The sequence below is a fragment of the Primulina huaijiensis genome, chromosome 3, assembly GCF_012295235.1.
Source record: "Primulina huaijiensis isolate GDHJ02 chromosome 3, ASM1229523v2, whole genome shotgun sequence".
NCBI classification, from domain to species: domain Eukaryota; kingdom Viridiplantae; phylum Streptophyta; class Magnoliopsida; order Lamiales; family Gesneriaceae; genus Primulina; species Primulina huaijiensis.
Window position 1 is genome coordinate 4,575,136 of NC_133308.1, and position 22,589 is coordinate 4,597,724.

The following is a 22,589-nucleotide window of genomic DNA, read 5'->3' on the forward strand; positions in this document are numbered from 1 at the left end:
TCCAGGACATCCCGGACAGTTTGCTCGAGCCGTGGCAGCTGCCTTGCCCCATGCAACCTATCCCCGCTTCTACTGACAAGTTCAAATGCTGAACAACGGTGGGGCTAGTTTTAGTCTGTTTACATTTATCGAAGTGGGTCTTGCAGTATTGCTATGACTTGCAAAATTTTGACTTCCTAGTTTGTGATACATGTGTTCGTTGCCTTCGGGGCCAGTCACTGCCGATAGTATTCTATGAACAGCCAAATTTTTAGCAATATTATCTGGTCATTCTATCTCCATCCTGTGTTAGAGAAACTTCCTCGTTAACACTGGTGCACAATGATTGGATTCTTGAAAGCAAACGTCGGGTACATTTTAGCCTGGCACGAGGTGTGGACGCAAATTTTTGGTTGCCAATCATGGCCTCCACGTAAAACTTATCCCAAAAAAAAAAATTTGTTGTTTTTGAAAAGAAAAACACGTTAAATTCACCAAAGTTGCTGTCTTTAGATTGATGAGTTTTAAATTTATAGGTTTCAAATATGTTTTTGTTGTTTAAAAAAGTAAGACTTTAAATTTCAAATTCATTCTTTTGAGTATTTCTAGGACGACTTCAAAGTTCATCTATTAATAATATATTTTGAAATACGTTTTGTTTTACTAACGTGTAAACAAGTAAAATGTGAGTTTAAAATTTGATCCATTATTTCATTGTCAACAATAAAATTATAATCGAAATCCATGTATTTCAAATCAGTTTATTGTTAGTGTACTGTTTTTTCACATTCAAGACGCATCGGAAGTTTAAAAAATTTAATTTTGACATTCAAAATATTATTTTGACGTCGTATGATTTAAAATATTCATAGGGTGTTTAGAACTGTTTACCTTTGCGTATTTAACGTTGGACACCAAACCGGTCCGAAATTAACGGAGTTGGTCCTTCTTGTAAATCCATACGAACAGATCTTCTTCATTCGGTCGTATAATCAAGTCCATGAACGGATACTGCATTCCTCGTTTAAATCATACTAGAGATCTAGACGAACTTTGCGTTGAGACTGGATAGCTTGAATTTCAGAAATCCGGCGGCGATATGACAATTGAAGTGGCCATGAATGTTTTTTTGTGAAAATGGGGTGGTCGAATTTTTTAGGAGAAAGGGAGAGGGAAATTTTGATGGACAAAATTTTGTGTGCCAAAATCTGTGTGTAAAAACTTATGTTATTTCATTTGATCCTCAATTAAAATTTTTAAATTTTGGATTCTGATCACATTAGGAATCCCACTCATATTAATACTCATAATCCTAATCTCATTAGGTTTCCTATTTTCATTAACTGATTAAAATTCTCATGTTGTATTAATATATCTATACATACATATACACATATCACATATGCACATGTATAGGCATATATGTGAAATCAAATAATCATTATTTAATTTTTTTAATTAATTGTTAATAAATTAATTAATAAATTATATATCCCTCTAGAATATTTCATGAGAATCATGTGCATATAGTCCACACCACTACTAACATTATTATTTAATTAATAGATTCTAAATTTACTAAATATATAATTGTGAACTCATTATAACCTCAATCGACGATCAAACAGCATCAATGTACCGATGATACAAATATTGTTCATAAAAGGTAAACTGAAAATTTTGAAGATCAAAATTTGCACTGATCCATTTTTGGTAGTTGTCAGTTTTGTGAACTCATTCGCCAAAACAGCCAGTTTCACTTCCATCGCTTAACTAGTAGTGAAACTAACTTTCACAACTTCCAATGCATGAAATCCACTTATAAACTTCTTTATAAGCAATCCGTTTGATCTCTATTGAACTGCAGTTGTCAAATTAACTCTTTGAAATTGACTATCTAAACAGAAACACAAAATATGATACTTGTGTGATCCTCAATGGTTCAGAAATACAACTAGTTGTGGGTTCACAATTTCACGTGATTCATAATAACATTTATTTTTATTCGGGCATACTCTAATTAGCCACATTTTTTTCACCAACACATTGATCAAGAATGTTATAAATCAAGACTGATTGCACCAATCGGATCATGGTAAGAGCGTCTAGCAGCATTGCCCCATGATCCTCTAGATATCACTGATAGTGTCCACAAGAACATTAAGTTATGGTTAGCATATGTACGGTCCTTTCAACTCATATATCCCCATCAAATCTACAACCATTGGTATATCGAGAGTTGCAAATGAATTCGATAACGATGCGATATATTTTTGAGTAATTATAGTGATATCGTATGTGCAACTAGGAAAACATATTTCCCTAAAGCACTTTCTTGCTCTGGCCAAAGGCTCTTTGCACTATTAACTCATCAGATCACATATGATATCTTCACCCCTAGGCGAACGATGAATCCCCAACTACAACGCATTTGCTCTTACGTATTTCGAAACTACACCCAACCTCGTCACCTGATGACCCTCAATGTAGGTAGTAAATGGATCAAAGTGCATGCTAATACGTAGAGCCGCTACGTTGTCTTAGGTTAAATGACTAATGATGTACAACCATAACTGCAGACTATTCTACTCGATAAGTGATAATCACTTGGACAGTTCGATAGCGGGTTGTTCAATGCATAATCAAATGATGACACATCTGTATGAATGAACATCTCCATGCCCTAACCAATGAAACATGACATTTACATCACATATACTAGTCTCAAGCTCAAGTGACATTTATCTTTATTTCAGGCGTCTGATTCGACTAGGAACCTGTTTAGAATATACGATACATTTCCTAATGAGTTTCGTTATATTACGTTGAAAGAAATCTCATGGTGCCTGTAGTATATTCAAAGACTTTGTACGATTTGCATGTTTGATAAAATAAATGTCATAATTGAATAAAATCGTAAAATGTTATTTAAAAACAATTTGTTTTACATTTAAATTAGCTATTGTACACCAACAAATCATTTTGAAAAATATAACTAAACATGGGCCAGCATTTGTTGAGACCCATCTCCCCTCCTCTGTAGCTGTGGCGCACACATATCTAATCATAGCAGGAGCTGAAGAAATTCCCAAAAGCATTACACCTGTACAGTGCCTTTTTCCTTTTAACTCTTTATGATGATCCTTCACAGACATTTCTTCAAACCCTTCATTCTATCGGCCAATCCTCGTTTTCTCTATCTGAAGCCCCCCACTCTTCATCATCATTCGCTCTACAGGTCTCATCCATCGGCTTCTGCTATCACCAGAGCTAAAGCCATGAGATTTAGCAATCTTTTACCAGTCCACGCCGCAGTAGAAAACGGTGGCGCTTCAAACGGTGCAGCTTCTTCTGCCTCCGCCAGTAATGATTTTGATGGTAACTTGTCGTTTCTACTTGGGTTGTTTACATCATTCGGTGCTTGCGGTTTTTTTGTCTTAGTTTCTATTCCTCTTTCTTTCTGAATTTTGCTTGGCCGTGCTTTGAGAGAGAGAGAGAGAGAGAGAGAGAGAGAGAGAGAGAAACTAATCGAGTGTTTTGAAAGTCAAGCGTTTTCGCTTGGGGATTTTGCGTTTGCTTGAGCTTCTTCTACTGGTTGATTTTCATTAACCATTAGTGATCATGTTTCCGATCAGAAGTTGATTAGGTGTTTCTCCTCCTGTCTTTCATTGTGTTACGTTTGTTTACAAATGGGATATATTTCAGATTCTCTCATGTTCAGTTTTCCACTTAAACATAAGTTAAAACAAATCGATGGAATTGAAATTTATATTGAGGTCTTAACAGAAGAGTCAAGTTTACCTTTGTAGAATATCTATCTCTAGATGTTTAATCAAGTGTTGAAAACTTGCTTTTATCAGTGCTCGACGAGGTTTTCAGTTATGGGACTAAATTACCTATCACAATGCACGTGTTTGTCTATTTGTTACTGAAACGTTTTCTTATGTCCGATATGATCACACTAATGAATTCTAATTATGGTGCTTGGCACATGATTTTCATCTCTGGATTCTGGGGGTCAACCTTGGATTTGTCTTTTTTGCCCCTTTCTGGATTGCTGATACTAAATGGATATGTTGATAATTTGTCCGTGGATTATTAGCTAGCAAGTCATCTGATTTGTCGCTATTTTAGGAAGTACGACTGCATTAGTTGTGGGAGAAAAAACTACAGTTTTAATTTCATTGAGGACAATTTGGCTTTTTTGAGTGACCCGCGTTCTTCACTACATGACACATATTGATCTTGTTTCTGATATATTGTGTGGTCACTTTTCAATTTTGCATCTAGTTTCAAGTAGATACTCTGTCGATTTGGTTCTGAGCATTGAAACCTGTGTTCACTTCAAAAGCACATTACCTTACCTTCTTATGCTGTTTGCTGATTGGCACAATCTCTAATTTCTTATCATTTAACTTTTTGCAGATTCATCTTTTGGCAATGGGTATTGTCTTCCTCCACAAGAGATTAGAGATATTGTTGATGCTCCTCCCCTTCCTACACTATCATTCTCTCCTCATAGGGACAAATTACTATTCCTTAAGAGGAGATCTTTACCTCCTCTGGCTGATTTGGCAAAACCAGAAGAGAAGCTTGCTGGTATCAGGATTGATGGAAAATCCAATTCACGAAGTCGAATGTGAGTGTGTGTGTGTGTGTGTGTATATATATATATATATATATTTTAAAATTATCACAATCTATGCACTCTACCCATTTTGAATATTTAAAATTACTTAAAGATTCTATTTTAATATTTAAAATTATCACATCTATGCACTCTACCCATATATTTGTTTATATCTTGATCTGTTTGGTTTTTAGGAAACATTATTTTTTCCGGGCCTTTCTGAGGTTTAAATTTTATTCTGTCAACACTTGTCCATGTGAAGGAGTTAGTTGTTGCTAGTTTTAGTTCGCTGTTTCTTACTTATTTAGTTAAAGCTTGTTATGACATTTATTTCCAGGTCTTTCTATACCGGTATAGGAATCCACCATATAATGGACGATGGTACCTTGGGCCCAGAAAGAGAGATGCATGGCCTTCCAAGTGGTGCTAAGCTCAATTTTGTCACGTGGTAAGCCTCAAAGTTAGTGACTTTAATGCAAGTCGGGAAATTGTTGTCTTTTGGAATCTTTGCCATACTTATTTTGGTTGGACTGTCAAAGAGAAACTTTATATTCAAAGGACCAGTCAGTACTGGCCCTTTACAATGGCTCTATATATTTCTTGATTTATCGATTGACTTCTTCCTTTATAAGCCCACATGGATATTTCTTATAATAATAATGGATGTGAATCTTAGTCTGATATGATTTGATAAATTAAAGTAGCATACTAACATCATAAACTCTTCTTTAGTATCATAGGTGCTATTGAAATTTAAGAACAACGATATACTGACAAATTTGACTTTCAAAAACCTCAATATTAGCAAGAGATCAAATAATTGGTTGGTGTCTCTCACATTTTCAAAATGGGAGTTGGCTTTAGACTTGTTGACAAAAGCTGTAAGCTTATCTCTGTCATTGTGCATTTGGGAAGCAGATTCTTCAACCTCTCTTCATTATAGGATCTCTTTTTTTGTGTGATGCCCTTGTGTTTCTCAACTGTGGGATCGGATGAAAGAAGTCATTTGTAATGATCTCTTTCTATTCAAAATAATCTTGCGCTGTTTGTTTATGCCTTCTTGGAAGGATTCTCCTTACCCTCAAATAAAAATGAATACTCATTCATTGTCGTTTTCTTTCCCCAAAATATATGTTTCATCTGTATCTCCAGCTTAGTTATCTTTTTTAGCTCAACGTTTTCATCACTTCACAAAAAACTCCATTGTTATAGTACATTATAATTCCTAATACAATAGTTTAATATTATTTCTCCAAACAATTTCTGATATAATTTACCTACTTATATATATTCTCAAAACAAACCAAACATACAATTAGTTTTTCGAAAATAGTTTCCTAATATGTTCCCCTAAGCTTCCGAACAAAACCAAACAATCCTTCTAATATTGTTTAGGTTTTTGTACCATCTCTATCTGTAATGGACGAGAATTAAGGACAAACTTCTGAAATCAAGGATGATGGAAACAAGGAATTTAATTAGAAGGATATTATTTAGTTTCTTTTTTTGATATTGCATGCTGTTTAGCCATGGCATGGATAAAGGAATTACGGTATATTTTTTGCTAGGAAAATCAATTGCCTTCCTTGTATTTAACTGACTATTGTTGCAAGGAATAAAAATATCCAGAATTCTAAAATCAAATATGTGAATATGAGATCGTGAGGTTCTATCAAAACAAGCCTCGAAATCCTATCTAGAATACGTGGATCATCCCATAACGGGATCCAAATTTGGGACCACAACACTATCACTTAAGAATTCCTATGTGTTGGAGATGTTTCCCACCCTTAATATATTCAATATAATACAGGTTAAACTCTCTAAAAATTACCGGTTGAGGTCTACAAATCTACCCTTTCCCATCTTTCTTAAAAAAATATCAATCATATAATAGTATCGAGTGGTTAATTCACATCACAAGGGGGTTGTGGTTGGCTCCTAGTTTTCATCCAAACTATTATTGATGACTTTTTGGGTACTTTGTTCAGTTTCCTTTTGTTTATCCTTCAATTAGTCTGTATCTCTAACAATACCCATTTTACAAGAAACAAACAGGACATAGGCTGGAATTAGTACAGTATACTCATAGGTTGGTTGTTTTGCATCCTGTTCTTAGATTCTTTGGACCCTTCGTTCTTCTATTCCTTTAATTTGTGTTGCTGAAGATATAATGGTATCGTTACATGTCTTGCAAATAATATCGTGTTCATTTGTTTGACTCATTTATTTCTGTTCAAAAAGGTCAAATGATGGCAGCTTTCTTGCCTTTAGTGTGCGAACCGATGAGGTATGCTTGCTCTTTAGATGGTTCATTATTGCCTAGGACACTATTATTGCATATTAAACTGAGTTTTTATGCCTTGTTACTTAGTTCAAAATGATATTCTTGATACGAAAATTATATGTTGGCACGATCAGATTATACTTTATCTTAGACATGGTTGAGCACAGTAGATTCATCTTATTGTGATGCACATTTTCTGGTGCAAGATATTTATGTTTGCCTTTCTAACAGGAAGACGGCAGCAGTAGCAGGCTAAGCCTATGGGTAGCTGATGTTGAAACAGGAGAATGTAGACCACTTTTCCAGGCATCAGATATCTTTCTAAATGCAGTTTTTGACAAGTATGCTGCCATTACTTTATTTAGGTGTATGAAGATTTTAATGCATACTAATTCTCTTCTATTGGTTCTTGTCAGCTTTGTGTGGATAAATAATTCAACTCTACTGGTCTGTACCATACCTTTGTCTCGTGGAGATCCACCAAAGAAACCTTTGATTCCTTCTGGTCCTAAAGTCCAATCTAATGAACAAAAAAATATCATTCAGTCCAGAACATATCAAGATCTTCTAAAAGACGAATATGATGAAGATTTGTTTGAATACTATGCAACTTCACAACTTGTTCTGGCATCTCTGGATGGAACAGTGAATCCAGTTGGAACACCGGCTATATACACAACAATGGATCCCTCTCCCGATGGAAACTACATTTTAATCGGTTCTGTTCACAGGCCGTACTCTTTTCTTGTGCCTTGTGGGAGATTTCCTAAAAAAGTTGATCTTTGGACAGCTGATGGAAAGTTTCTGAGAGAACTTTGTGATTTACCCCTTGCCGAGGATATTCCTATAACTCATAATAGTGTGCGACGTGGAATGCGCTCGATCAATTGGAGAGCAGATAAACCATCGACTCTTGTCTGGTATGTTTCTGAGTATTCCTCTATCTGTTATATCTAAATGGAAGAATGGATCTTGAATTTGGAGAATTGTTTGGTCTCTGCGTGAAATTCCTAAAGAATCCAGCATTTATCATTGTATTTTAGATGTGGAATTTGCATATCCATATGCACATGTTCACATAAAAATGTGAATGGCGACTGATGTCAATCCAAGTAAATTTGTGTTCTTTTTTGAATAATAATAGGGTTGAAACACAGGATGGTGGTGATGCCAAAATAGAAGTCTCTCCACGTGATATAATTTACACAGAATCTGCCGAGCCACGGGAAAATGAGCTGCCTGTAGTTTTTCATAAACTTGATTTCCGCTTTGGGTAATCATTACAAACTCCTTTGTTTCTGTTCTGTCCTTCAAGTTCAGATAACCCGCAATCCCCACATGTGTGGAAATTTTGTATCTCATAATTGCATCTACGTAAATGAGGTGCCATGTCGGATTCCTGTTTAATCAGTTTTTTCCCCTAGGCTTACTATTTCTCACACTTTTGTCATGCGCTCGTATTTATGTTGTGCTTTACCTCTAACTTTTAAGTTATGGATCAACTATACCTAAATATTTACAATATTTGTGAGAGAGCACTGACACAACTATTGAAACGTCACATTTGGGCAACCATAAATTTTAAATATTTTGAATTGCCCCATTACCATTAGCCATTGCTTTTGGTAAAGCGGAAGACACTAGATTGTACAATCAGATTTAAAGAGAAGGATACATATTCAATGGAATGAAGTAAAAGTTGGTCCAATTATTGGAAGGGGATTGCTAAAAGGTAACAATTGTATGTGGTGCTTGGTTGTTACATGATTAAGAGATTTAAATACTATGTTACTATTAGTAATAACTTTTGATAAAGTAACAGATACGTGATCCTATAATATTTTTTCTATATTTACGTACCTCTTTCCTTCGAACCCATGTGAATAACTGTCAGTTTGAGTTATACGGTTTAATGACCATGTTAATTATTGATTGGGGCCTATCTGAATTTCTGTAGTTGATTATTTTTATTTAATATTACCAACCACTATTCTCCGGCTCGATATGATGATCTAGTTTGTGAATGTTCAACGAAGTGATGATACTCAAGTAGGCTTATAATTCGAGGAAGCCTAATTAGGCAATTAAGTTATCATAAATTTTTTTTTTCTTATTGGTTATATTTAGATTTATGCTTCTATTTTCTGTCTTAAAATGATATTGCCTACACACTTGTTTGACTTTTTTGTTGTCTTTTTTTTTTTTTTTCACAGAGGGATTTCTTGGTGCGACGATTCTCTCGCGTTAGTTTACGAGTCCTGGTATAGAACAAGGAAAATACGAACCTGGATTATGTCACCGGGTTCTGAGAGTGTGTGTCCACGCATACTGTTTGATCGGTCTTCTGAAGATGTTTACTCCGATCCTGGTTCTCCCATGCTGAGGCGAACTCCTGCAGGCACTTATGTGATTGCGAAGATGAAGAAGGAAGGTGATGAAAGCACATATATCTTATTAAATGGAAGTGGTGCTACTCCAGAGGGAAATGTTCCATTTTTGGATTTGTTTGACATGTGAGTTTGATGTTTTCTTTGCTAATTATCCATCACTTTTGTCAAGATGACCTTGTATCTGACACAAGGACTTGCAGAAATACAGCCTCTAAAGAACGTATATGGGAGAGCGACAAGGAAAAGTATTATGAGACTGTAGTCGCTTTGATGAGCGATCGGAATGAAGGGGAAATTTGTGTTAATCAGTTAAAAATATTAACTTCTAAAGAATCTAAGACTGAAAACACCCAATACTACATGCTGAGTTGGCCAGGGAAAAAAGCACAGCAGATTACAAACTTCCCCCATCCATACCCTCAGTTGTCATCATTAAAAAAAGAGATGATCAGGTATGAAAGAAAGGATGGGGTTCAGCTTACTGCTACCCTGTATCTACCACCTGATTATGATCCTGCAAGAGATGGACCCCTTCCTTGTTTGATGTGGTCTTACCCTGGAGAGTTTAAAAGTAAAGATGCAGCTGGACAAGTACGTGGTTCCCCGAATGAGTTTGCTGGAATAGGTTCAACGTCTCCCCTACTTTGGCTGGCAAGAAGGCATACTTCTCTCTTCTGCTGCTTCAGATATATCTTTTTTTTCTTATTGTGCTTGTTTGTACCTTAGTTTGGCATATTTACGATAAGTACAAATTCTGCAGGTTTGCCATCTTATCGGGACCAACGATTCCTATTATTGGTGAGGGCAATGAAGAGGCAAATGATAGGTGATATACTGTTTTTTTATTTGACCAACGAAATAAAAAAAAAGTTTTCTGTCAAGTCCATTATGAGTTCCAACTTTTAACTCTTCAAAAAATAAAAGATCTGCTCAAGCACCCTTGCTATATCATTTGCTCAAAAACTCTCGCTCTTAATTTTATGCATCTGGTTTGTTTTTCTAAGGAAGAATGAAAATTTGGTGGGTAATTATTTGATGTAATATTTCCTTGAACAGAAATCTCTCTATAGTATGACGGAAAAACTTAGTTCCTGTGATTTATTACCTTGTTGAAATTGGGTGAGTTCCAAGTCTTATTTTTGTCATAGTAGGTCATTCAGCCGATTATATATCAAGATTTCTTGTCAACTTTAATTAGAACTAGTAGAACAAATTACAGGGAAAGAATCAAAATGATCTTTTAAAACCCAATCCATTGTTGAAATGCATAAACTGACCTCCCATATTTTACTAATCATCGACATGTTGGCTCTTATAGTACTTGAAAACATTTGCAACTTCAGATTTGTGATAATAATGATTAAGTACTCAAAACTTGTATTTATCAGTTACGTTGAGCAACTTGTTGGAAGTGCAGAGGCTGCAGTAGAGGAAGTTATCCGCCGGGGGGTAAGTTTGTTTCATTTCTGTTAATAATATACCACAATTTTGGTAGAAAAATTGAGTGATTATATCAGCATTTCTCTAGGTGGCCCATCCCGACAAAATCTCTGTTGGAGGTCACTCCTATGGGGCTTTTATGACTGCAAACCTCCTTGCTCATGCACCTCATCTTTTCTGTTGTGGAATCGCTCGTTCTGGAGCATATAACAGAACTCTTACCCCATTTGGGTTTCAGGTAGTGCTTCCGATCAGGTGGATTAGAATTTAGTTTGCCATTTTCTTTCCTTTTATTTTATGTCCACAAGTATTTATTTGTGTGACATGTTGGTGTGCTGTAGTTTCCCTTTATGCTTAGTGTGTGCATTGTTTAGCCTGGTCTGTCAATTTCCTCATCATTTTTATTCCTTCCAGAATGAGGATAGGACGCTTTGGGAGGCAACTTCTACTTATGTTGATATGAGTCCATTTATATCAGCTAATAAAATTAAAAAGCCTATACTGTTGATCCATGGAGAAGAAGACACCAATCCAGGGACACTGACAATGCAGGTTGGATCCCGTCTGTTTTCTGTGTTGGCAAAAATCCAATAACATCATGACAAACTCCGTCTTTTATTTGAAATAGTGTTTTTCAGTCTGTCTTTTCTCATGCTCACACAGTCACACGCAACATTGTAATTATTTTGTTGTTCCTTCTAATAGCATGTGTGTCCAAAAACTATGAAAATTGTTGTGAAATGTCATTTGAAATGATGCAGTCGGATCGATTCTTTAATGCATTGAAAGGCCACGGGGCACTCTGTCGCCTGGTTATTCTTCCCTTCGAGAGCCATGGTTATGCAGCACGGGAAAGTGTGATGCATGTTCTCTGGGAAACGGACAGATGGCTGCAAAAATATTGTGTGGCAAATTCATCAGAAGCAAGTAATGATTCGAATGCACTTAAAGAAAATACAACCAGCACAATCAATGCAGAGGGGAAAGCCGTCAGTGCAGCTGGAGGAGTTCCGGAGCAAGAGTATGCAGATCTCGTAGTTGATAAATTTCACATGACACGCAGATCTTCATTGTGGTAATAACTCAACTTTTAAGTCACTGACAAAAATTGTTTTATCTCGTGCTTTCATTCTTTGATTGATGTTTCACATCTTTTTTTATTTATTTATTAGTACTTTGTTTACTCTGCTATTCGTAGCCTAAAATTCTTATCTCTGGCTTATTTTGAATTCCTGGTCCATTGCAGATATCATCAAGACAGGCCATAAGAACAAATTTTTTGAACTTTCAGCTCAAGGATTACACACGACATTTTTAACAAAATCAGCCTCAGCTCAGGTAACACAGTACTCCTTCATGTGCAACAAATAAATAATTGAGGATCGGTGACTCGATTACTCAAATAACAATGATTGATGCTAAATTTATCAGGAAAAAAGATTTGATTATGGGGAGGAAATTTAAGTTATTTACCATGAATACATGTCATTACTCTGTACAGTGGTGAATGATTTCTGTATTTCTGTCTTCCTTTGTTCTTTAATCTCAATTCCACAATCTGTGAACCTGTATGACTTGTGGGTTCATCGACGATTTCTTCTCTCGCCCTAGAAGCGTCGAACTGAAGTTGTTAGTTGCTGTTAGACAACTTTATTTCGTTTATGAAGAAAAAGGGTTGGGTGTCATGGGATACCCAAAGTGAACATTTTTGTGTTGCATCAGGCCTCATGAAGTTGATTGACAAATGATATTATGATTAACCATTTGACAGTGGAAAAGTGATTGTCTTGGTTACAACTTTCCTTTCTTGAAACTGAAGTCTGAACCAGTATGCGACCTCCGACCTCCTCATCTCTTTTATCCAATCCAATTAGAAAATTTATTGCTTAAAATGATATCTATTTCATATTCAAATTGGATTTTGAAAATTGATGTGATATATGAAAAATATGCAAATTATTACAATAATTGACCTTAAAAGAAGTTGAGACAGAATGATATTAATGTAGTCATTATAATATTATATATAGTTGATATGACATTTTTAGTCATTTCATTCGGTTAGCCGATTTAAGATATTATATTCCTCAAAATATTAAAATTATCGTACTCCTCAAAATATATAATGGGTTGGATGGATATTACAAGAAAGATATACTTCGGAGTTCCCGAATTGGAACGCTGCAAGAAGCCTGTAAGTGATTCAACACACACGTACACAAACACGTAAATTTTACGTCCAATAAATTCTGCATCTCTATTTTACTTATTAAACGTGAGGATTACAAATGAAAATATTAGCATATTTATAAATATCAAATTCAATTCAAATTGGAACATATTTGAATTTTGTCGTGACGAAATTCAAATCAAATTATTTTTTTCATAGTTTGCGAACTTTAGTATTTTTTTAATTAACATAATTATATATCAAACAAATGTATTTCAAGTCTTTTTAGTCTTTATTTTCAAATAACAGTTCGAATAATTCAATATTTAATCTAATTAGAACCATATTCGAATAAAAAATATTAAAATTTTCAAGTTTCAAATCAAATTCGAACTCGAAAACACTTAAGGTTGATCTGTGACTTCTGATTCATTTACATATTACTATATAAATAAATAATTATAATGTTTTTTTAAAAATAAATTCAACTTCTACGTTTTTATAAAATGTATAATTTACAGAAAACCGATTATTACGTGTACAATGTGCACAAAAATTTGTGTCGTTTTGTCTTTTGAGATTATCCATAATCACCCACTCCCATTAATAATCACCCACTCCATCTACTCCCAACTTCCCACTCCCATTTTTTAATATCTGGTTTTCACTAACATGCCACTCTTAAAAAACAATAATTAATAATACAAAATACTATTGCATATTATATCCAAAAATCTACTTGCTACATAAAAAAAATACCATATTATGTACTAAAATAAATATGGTTTTTATAAAAAGAAATCACTTGTCATGTTGCATGAAGTATTTTCTGCTACAAATGTATATCTTTGATTCTTAGAAGTAGAGATGATTTGTTGTAATTAGATTTATATTTAAAAACTTATTCTAAATTTTGTTTCTTTACATATTTTACATACAATATGATATGCACAGTTGTTTCCATGTGAAAATTTTGGCATCTTTGCTCAATGATTTACTTCCCATCTGGAAACTGAACCGATCTTTAGTTTGCAGTAATGGAGAAGCTACCAAGTTTCCCCAAGAAGCCCATCAAATTTTTGGTCTTCTCCTTCATCCTCTTCTCCTCTGTGTTTTTTCTCATTTTCTTCTCGATTTGGGTTATGGAAGCCAGCACCCCTTCGTCCCGTTTACACATCTATACTCTTCGTTCCAATACTACTTCTCTTCATGAGCAGGTAAACAAAGGTTTGGGCAGCAACTCTTCGGAAATTGTTCTGAAAGACTCGGCCTTGGTGGGAGGAGATGAAGATGTTTCAAGTGTCGGTGGTGCTCAGAAAAAGGGAGGTGAAGCAGGAACCAAAGACAGTTTATTGCTGCCTGGAAATTTTAGTTTGATTACTTCCTTAGATGGGGTGAGTTTCTCGGATGTGAGTAAGTCTAAAGTTGGCAACTTCACAGAATTTACTGAAGGTGTAAACATTGAGTCTGCAGATGGAGAAGAAGTTCAAGAATCGGATGATGTGTTGGAAACAGGTGACGCTAGTGAGGAACAGGATGTGGATTTAGTGTCTGATCATGATTCTGACAGGAACACTCCATTTGGTGGGCGAAATAGGATTGAGGAGAAGAATAAGGTGAGTTGTGATATTACAAAAGGGAAGTGGGTTGTTGATGAAAACTATCCTTTGTACACAAATGCGAGCTGTCCCTTTGTAGATGAAGGGTTCAACTGTCAGGCTAATGGAAGAGCGGACAAAGATTACATGAAATGGAGGTGGCAGCCTCAAGATTGTTACATTCCTAGGTATCGATGTTACGCGATTTTTTAGATTGCATTTCAAGATTCAATGGGAAAGTTATGACATTTGAAGGAAAAAAAACAAAAAATTGCAGGTTCAATGCAACCAAAATGCTGGAATTAATCAGGGGAAAGAGGGTAGTCTTTGTTGGCGATTCAATAAACAGGAATCAATGGGAATCCATGCTTTGTTTGTTAATGGGTGCAGTCAAAGATCGGAAGAAGGTATACGAAATCCGTGGGCGTAAAATAACAAAAGAGAGGGGAAATTTTTGTTTCATGTTTGAGGTAAAATCTCCCCATTTTTCTTGAGCATGTTTTCTTGAATTATATTATTACTTATGAAACTCCTTTCAGGATTACAAATGTAGAGTGGAATTTTATGTTAGCCATTTCTTGGTTCGTGAGAGTACGTCAAGAATAGGGGGAAGGAGAGTGCAGACACTGCGTATTGATAGGATTGATAAAGGGTCATCAAGATGGAGAAGGGCTGATATTCTAGTATTCAACACTGGACATTGGTGGAGTCATCACAAGACAAAGGCTGGGTCAGCTTCTTTCTCATCCTATTCAAATCCATCTCATAATTGAATCTGTGATTCTGTCTTCAACTTTAACTTCTTGATACAAACAGGATTAATTACTACCAGGAAGGGGACCAGGTCCATCCTCAACTCCATGTTAATAAGGCTTTTCACAGAGCTTTGTCGACATGGGCGTCGTGGGTCGATAACTACATTAATCGGCGCAAAACACGCATATTCTTTACAAGCTCAGCCCCTTCTCATTTCAGGTGCACTGCCGATATGTCTGTACAGTTGAAATATTTCTATCCGTTTAGCTTTTAACAGCATATTCACGACCAGGGGAGGTCTGTGGAACACTGGCGGTCACTGCAAAGATGCTTTTCAACCCATGCCAGGTACTTATAGCTCTCAATATTCTGAAAAAGATTTGATGGTGGAGGAAATAACGAGGCAGATGAAGAACCCTGTTACCGTACTAAATATAACAGGTTTGTCAGATTTTAGACCAGATGGTCACCCATCCATTTACGGAAGAAAATCTTCAAATGGCATCCAAGATTGCAGCCATTGGTGCCTTCCTGGTGTCCCAGATATCTGGAATGAGTTATTGTACTATAATTTAAATTCAAGAACGAAGGATAGTTAAGTAAACTAGAAATCTACATTCTTTCATTCTGTTTTGCCTGTCCATATTAAGGGGAAGTTGGTGAAAAATCCGCAATCAAAATATTTCTTTGGGTTCACTCCCTACCAACAAAATTGTGGTACTATGTCATGTGGAAATGTGGTACAATTCATGTGGAAATGTGGTACTAAAAAAATACCCAGGGACTGAACACAAAAAAAATCGACGGCTGGGGACTGAAGGGTCAATTTCCCGCCATATTAACTGGACTAGTTCAAATCTTCATTTGTTCATGTACCTCTACCACAAAAAAGGTGAAAATGGAAGCATAGGTATTCATAGGCAAGTGAGATTTTTATTTCATTATCGAACAGTTAGCTCAGTTTCTTAGCTCAATGGCTAAATACACATATGAGTACATCAAGGGAAGAAGTCATCACACATTATCCTGCTACTTAAAACTTAATCTAGAGAATTCATTATACAGTATAAACATGTGAAGAAGTATAACTCACAGCGGTTCAGGCTATCATATGCTGTAAGGATAGTTGGACCTCAACCAGATTGGTGCTTCTTTGTTCGACCCTGAGTTACAGGTGAAACCAACTCTCTTTGAACCCTCTGGCTTCCGAGCCCATTCCGGTGCTTGATCCGGACCATTAGCGACAATCATAAAAGAGCTCTTCTCCAGCTTCAATATGCTCATTGGCAAAAATGCTGACATGGTGATCACCAGCCACCAACGTTACCTGTTGAGACCATAATGCATCGTCATAGATTTTTCCTCGCTCATCTGCTTCTCGATGGGAGATCAACTCACCAGTCCCCAGTATATTCTCCAAGGTAATCATTTTTATTGACAGAGTTCTGAAATTACTTCTCCAGTGTTTGCATAACAATTTTACATCCGAAAAATCTTGGCTGAAAAAATCTCAAACGTATTTATGTAAGATCATAAACTTCAAATACGTTAATTATGATGAATTTCAAATTCACTAAATAATGGTGTCATTTGAAATTCATTTTTTGTATATTAACGTGTAAATAAGTAAGGAGTGAATTTAATATTTGATACCAAAATTCAATTTTTCCAACTGGTCACGAAGATTATAAAAAAAATAAATTTAATTTAGAGATATATTTGTATTATTCAATTTTATAATTTCACTACGTTATTTCATTTATGATCAAACATAAAACTATTTGAAACTAAAATTATCCTTTAGATTTGTATTTTAATCCAAAGACTTCAAAATCATGTGGTAACCTTAAATCAGCATCAATCAAAATCATCGTTTGCTACGACTCAAACAAAGAAAAAACAATAGAAAAGCAAAACTCTTGAGCTCAAGGAGATCATCAAAGTCTTGCTTTGATGTTCTTAGATTCAGTCTTGTTATCTTTCCTACAATGAGCAGAATGCACTAATCTCAGAACTAAAAGTTTATATTTACAATTTTGGGATCATTCTTGTTGGAAAATTTGAAGTAAAATGTGTCATCTTTCCACCTTTTTCTCATTACCCTTAAGAAGCTATAACATATTGGATTCTAATAAGGATTTCATGCAATTTATGCAGATACATCATTTAAAATATCTACAGGAAATAGCTATTGAAAACAAAGAACCTTTTCCTGCCAAATATGAGTGTGTGTGCGCCATTCAAGTACAAGTCTTCTTCAAATTAAAAGGTCTCCGCTCAGAAGCTTCTATTGAATTTCCAATAGAATCTGACACACGCTTCAAAGGAACTTCTGTGACCTCTTTTCCCTTATATTTGATAGCATCCCTGACCTTATTACCAGTAGCATCAATAAAACAAGTCAAGCCATCTGAATGAAAAAAAAATAGTGTAATGGATTGTGCAGTGTAAAGAAAAAATAATGTTTTCTTGTTCATTTACGGCTAGAAATGTAGCCTCTTTACTATTTACAAACTCCTCAACAAAAGATAACACTGATCAAGAAATCTCAAATATTCTTACTACTTTCAACAAACCATGAACAGCCATGCAAGAGACAGTCAAAATATCTGTGAACGAAAACAAAAAATAATATAAATAGATAAATTAAAAATAGAGTAACAATAACATAGTGAAGTGGGAAATAGTAATGAAAATGAAAAAAAATCAATACAAAGAAAAATATCTGTAAGGTCATCTACCAGACAACCGCGACAAAATAGTTTATCGAAAGAATCTAAGGCAGCTGAGAGGTTTTTGACCAGAAATGCATCATTTTCAGACTCTCTTCCTCGGACATATGATCTTTTTCCATGAGCATGTCGCAGCGCTCCTGCATATTACGGGAGTGAATACATCTGAACAGTAGAGAAAGACAATTGTAAACATGCAGGAATAAAATTAACAAATGACAAGTAGCAGACCTCTACGAGGAAATAAGTACACATTAATTAAAAAAATATAATTTGTGAAATTTTTATTCTTTTTGTTAAGATGTCAAATATCGGTTGGATAAAGTTTCTGATAGTTGTATATATAGAATTGAACAATCCTTCCCTTCATTTAGTTTTTTGGATTGAACTAGGTCCAAGTCTCAATCTTAACATGGTATCAGAGCACATACTCGCCATTATGTGTTGGATTGTCCGTAGTTGCGTTACCCGTCAATGTCTTCACGCTCTAGTTGTTCATTTCTGAGCGAGATGGTTGGATAAAATTTCTGAAAGTTGAATATATAAAATTAGACAATCTTATTCTCTTGAGCTAATTTTGGGTTGAGTTACATTCAAATATCTTTTAACTATTTTGTAATTGTTAAAATTTTAAAATGAAGTAAACAGATCACCTCAATTTCCAATGCAGTTCCCCCCAACAAAATGGGTCAAAAATCCGAGAAGGTTTTGTTTATTTTGGGTGATAAGATTGTATATGGATAATTTTATTTATGACCATCAAAATAACTACAATAGCGAAAGATAAATAATAATATGTTTATTTTGATGGATTAAAATTGATATTAAAATTACAAATTATTAATAAATTATAGATTTACCCCTCAATAATTTAAAATGATATTATATTTTATTTCACATAGTAAAATCGTGATTTTAGTTGAAATCTAAATATTTTTTTAACAATTTCATTGTTATAATTTACTATATTTTATTTGGTAATTAATATTGTGATAAAAATTATGAGGATCCACTTAAAAACACAATCATGTTTATTCATGTTTTTTTTTGTTTTCCTATATGGGCATATATCATTTTAAATTAATTGGTATTAATGTAATATTCTCCACTTGGAAAGAGTATTAATTCAAAAATATTATTTATCGCATTTTTCATTTTTATAAATTATCAAGCATTAAATTTGAATTAAGTAAATATGGATGTGTTTTATGAGCAATAAAAAACAAGTAAACATATACCCTTGAGAGCATGTATGAGTTGGTAGAATAAACGAACATTTAATCAATGGTTAGAAGTTGATTCTCCCTAACAATACTTTCTCGGATGAGACTGTTTCATCGAGTTTGCTCAGTGTCGTTACTGGACTTGTTTTATTTGTGTGTGTGTGTGTGTGTGTGTAAGGTTCAAAATACGATAACGTAATCCAACTGCATGCAAATATATATATATATATATATATATATGTGTGTGTGTGTGTGTGTGTCCAAAATNTTAAATTATTTTAATTGCATTTGTTAAATGTGATAGGCATGTTTACATGTTTAAAATAGAGTTTTCTAATAGGATGCATAAAACTGTGTTTTTAATAGTTATTCGAAACGCGATCGAGGAACGGAGACCGGAGACTGTAAAGAGAAAATATTTTTATTAAATAATTATTTTTAATTATTTAATATATGGTATATTATATATGGTTCGAAAATGGTGCTTTTTGAGGTGTTCTAACTCGTTGAGTCGTATTTTAAACCGGTAATCGATTTTTGACGAAAACTAGGACTTTTTAGAGGCTCTGTTAATATTTTCGAAAACTTTCATATACCAAATATTTTACATACATTATAATGAGCCTATTATACTAAGGTTATTGGGCTTAGCTTCCCACACAATTTTTTATATCAAAATATAAAGTTTCATGAACCCTAGACATCTCAAACCACATGCCACCAAGCTTCAAAAGACTCCTAGTTTTCTCTCCACCATCACACGCCCACACATCTCACTTTTTCAAAGATAATTCACGTGAGGTTGAAGGAAAAACGCAGCAAGCTCTCCCCATCTCTCCGCCAACGTCCCTCACGTCAATGATTGTTTTTGTGTGTGAAATACGCAAAGACACGCATTAATATTTTTCACTCATCGTTCATACCATATTATATGTTTTATACATGTTTGCATGAAAAATATGATATACTTTCTTATATCTTCGTTTTTATGGCAAAACATGAACAAAATTTGAGTTTTTATGCTTTTAAATCCGTGGTTATGTTGCATGAAGGGGTTGCCATGACCGGGTTACGAAAGTGGATGTTTTTTAGCATGATTAAGGGTCCATAGAAGCTTGGCTAAGGGCTGGACGGCAAGGGAAAAACAAAGAACGAAAATTGGGATCATATGGAAACTAGGGCACAGTTTGGGTCTATCGTAGGGCATGACTGTGTGCTGCTGTTGGGATGTGTTCAGGGGTCCTAAGGGGTTTAGTCATGGTCCTAGAGGGGGTGGGGCTGTGCAAGGGCTGGAAAAGGAGGTTAAGGGCTGCACGTTTTTATGGGTTTCAACAAGAGCTAGGGCATGGTTTTGGAAGGTTAAAAGGGAGAGGCCGTGCAGGGTCTTTTCAGGCGGGGGGCTGGGCTCGTGAGAGTCCTAGCATCGAGCCATGGTGATCCACGCAAGGCTGGATAGGAGTCCAAGTGGGTCTTAAGGGGTTCAGTCTAAGTCCTAGGAGGGTTAGTCAAGATCTGGTCCAATATGTTAGGGTCTATGATCGAAGGGATCGATGGTATGTTAAGCTAGGGTTTGATCAATTTGTGCAGAAAATTTAGTAGGCATTCTAAGCTATTCCGAGGGTTTTAATTGGCTTGATTTTGGATGAAAAATAGTTAGTTAGGTGTTAGTAAGCTATGTTTAAAGTTTGGTTAAGTTTCGAGTCGATTCGGGTTAAAACCGGGACGTAGGTTTAAGTTTTTAAACGAATTGAGAAATTTGTCGAGGATCTTAAGTTTACGTCTAAGAAATATTTATGGGTGTATTTTAAGGTGTTATGTTAAGTTTGGATGGATTTGAGTCGTCGTTTTAAGGTCTAAGGGGTAAATTGGGAAAGTTAGGGTTTCAGGGGCAAAACGGTCATTTTATACCTGAAAAATATTAGACGTCAGGCAGCGCCTTGAATGCTGTAATGATTGAAAAAATGTTTATTTTGAAAGTTTATGGGATTTTATTATGAAAAACGATAATACTAAAAGATGTGTTGCATGTTTGGTTTAAAAGAAAAAAAAGATATTATTGCATGTATTTTTCTAAAGTGATGGAAACGAGAAAAAATATTTTGAAAGAAGTGATTTAATTGTGACGGTAAGGAAATAAAGATTCATGAGGGAGAGGTCCCAGAGGGAGCCCGACGATCGAATTTCTATCGAAAAGATATGATGATATGTAAGGCTAAGACTTAGTTGACAAGTGAGATTGTCGCTGTTGTCCCCGCCGACTATAGGCCAAGACACATAACGGAAAAGTGGTTAATATTGCCTAGCCACATGGTACGTACCATGATTACAGCTGAGATTGATCAATCGACCGAATGATGAAATGATGGTCACAATTAATGAACAGAATTCACCTTAAAGGAAATGTATATGTATATGTTTATGATGAAAAAGAAAAGGATATGATGAAAAGAAAAAAGTTTAAAGTTTATGCATGTTCATGAAAAGCTATTTTTATTAAAAATATTTTCGTTGTCGCATGCGAATGTATATGTACTACTTGCTATCATGGTTAATGTTTGTTGAGTCAATAGACTCACTAGGTGTGAATGATGCAGGTGAGAATAATTTCGATGATGATGGAGGACTTGATGGTTGAACTGGTTGGGCTGATGATGCACATAACCTGAGAACCTTTGTTAGTTTTTCTGCATTAGTATGATTTTAAAGATTTTATGACGTTTATGACTTTTGATGCTTTTGAGTGAGTTTTTTTAAAGGATTTAAGAGTCATTGCTATTTCGAAGAAAGACTAGTTTTAGGTTTGGTTTAACGGTTTATGATTTTGCATTTTGTACTGCATTCTTTTGGATTTTCAAATAATAGGTTGGTTGGTATTTTAAATGATACAAATATATATATTTATGTAGTTGTGTATATTCAACCGAAAGCAAGTTTGAAAAAAAATTTTCTAGTATATTTATAAAAAAAACGAGTAGTAGACGTTTCAATATATATNATATAATAACTTTCAATAGATACCAAATTTGTAATTATCTCAAAAACTAAAAAGGGAAAATGGAAATATATATGAATTAAAGAGGAACCTAAAAGGGTAGGTGAAATGTTGTAATGATATTAATATCAATTGAAGAGGGATTAAATATACTTAAAATTGTAATTATCCCATAAATTAAAGTGGGAAAAAGGAAAGATATATGAATTAAAGAGAAACCTAAAATCTAGTTGAAATGTTGTAATGATATTAATATTACAATTGAAGACGGTTTTAATATACTTTAATGATGATTTTAAATTTTGTTAACAGTTGTTAATTTCCGTGTTCAATAAAAAAAATCAAAAATTAATTTTCTAACCTTCAGCTTTTCTGACACTAACCTAGAATAT

The 22,589-nt window shown here is 34.7% G+C and overlaps 2 protein-coding genes across 3 annotated transcripts; both read left to right on the plus strand.

Annotated features, from left to right (window-relative positions):
* Positions 1-2,995: 2,995 nt before the first annotated feature.
* LOC140973235 (probable glutamyl endopeptidase, chloroplastic) lies at positions 2,996-12,256 on the plus strand. Its single transcript, XM_073435882.1, has 15 exons — positions 2,996-3,357; positions 4,405-4,618; positions 4,947-5,057; positions 6,854-6,899; positions 7,128-7,237; positions 7,313-7,816; positions 8,041-8,169; positions 9,110-9,409; positions 9,487-9,945; positions 10,047-10,112; positions 10,675-10,735; positions 10,815-10,964; positions 11,141-11,278; positions 11,488-11,801; positions 11,973-12,256. Coding segments are annotated over exons 1-15 (2,847 nt in total). The 5' UTR covers positions 2,996-3,113; the 3' UTR covers positions 11,974-12,256.
* Positions 12,257-13,733: 1,477 nt separating this feature from the next.
* LOC140973236 (protein trichome birefringence-like 6) lies at positions 13,734-15,883 on the plus strand. Of its 2 annotated transcripts, XM_073435884.1 has the most exons (6): positions 13,734-14,682; positions 14,772-14,964; positions 15,034-15,224; positions 15,311-15,469; positions 15,543-15,598; positions 15,692-15,883. In XM_073435884.1, exons 1-6 carry the CDS (start codon positions 13,934-13,936, stop codon positions 15,847-15,849), a joined length of 1,506 nt encoding a protein of 501 aa, XP_073291985.1. In that variant the 5' UTR covers positions 13,734-13,933; the 3' UTR covers positions 15,850-15,883. The 2 variants fall into 2 exon arrangements, with proteins under 2 accessions (XP_073291985.1, XP_073291984.1); XM_073435883.1 differs by having other exon boundaries at positions 13,737-14,682; positions 15,543-15,883.
* Positions 15,884-22,589: the final 6,706 nt, after the last annotated feature.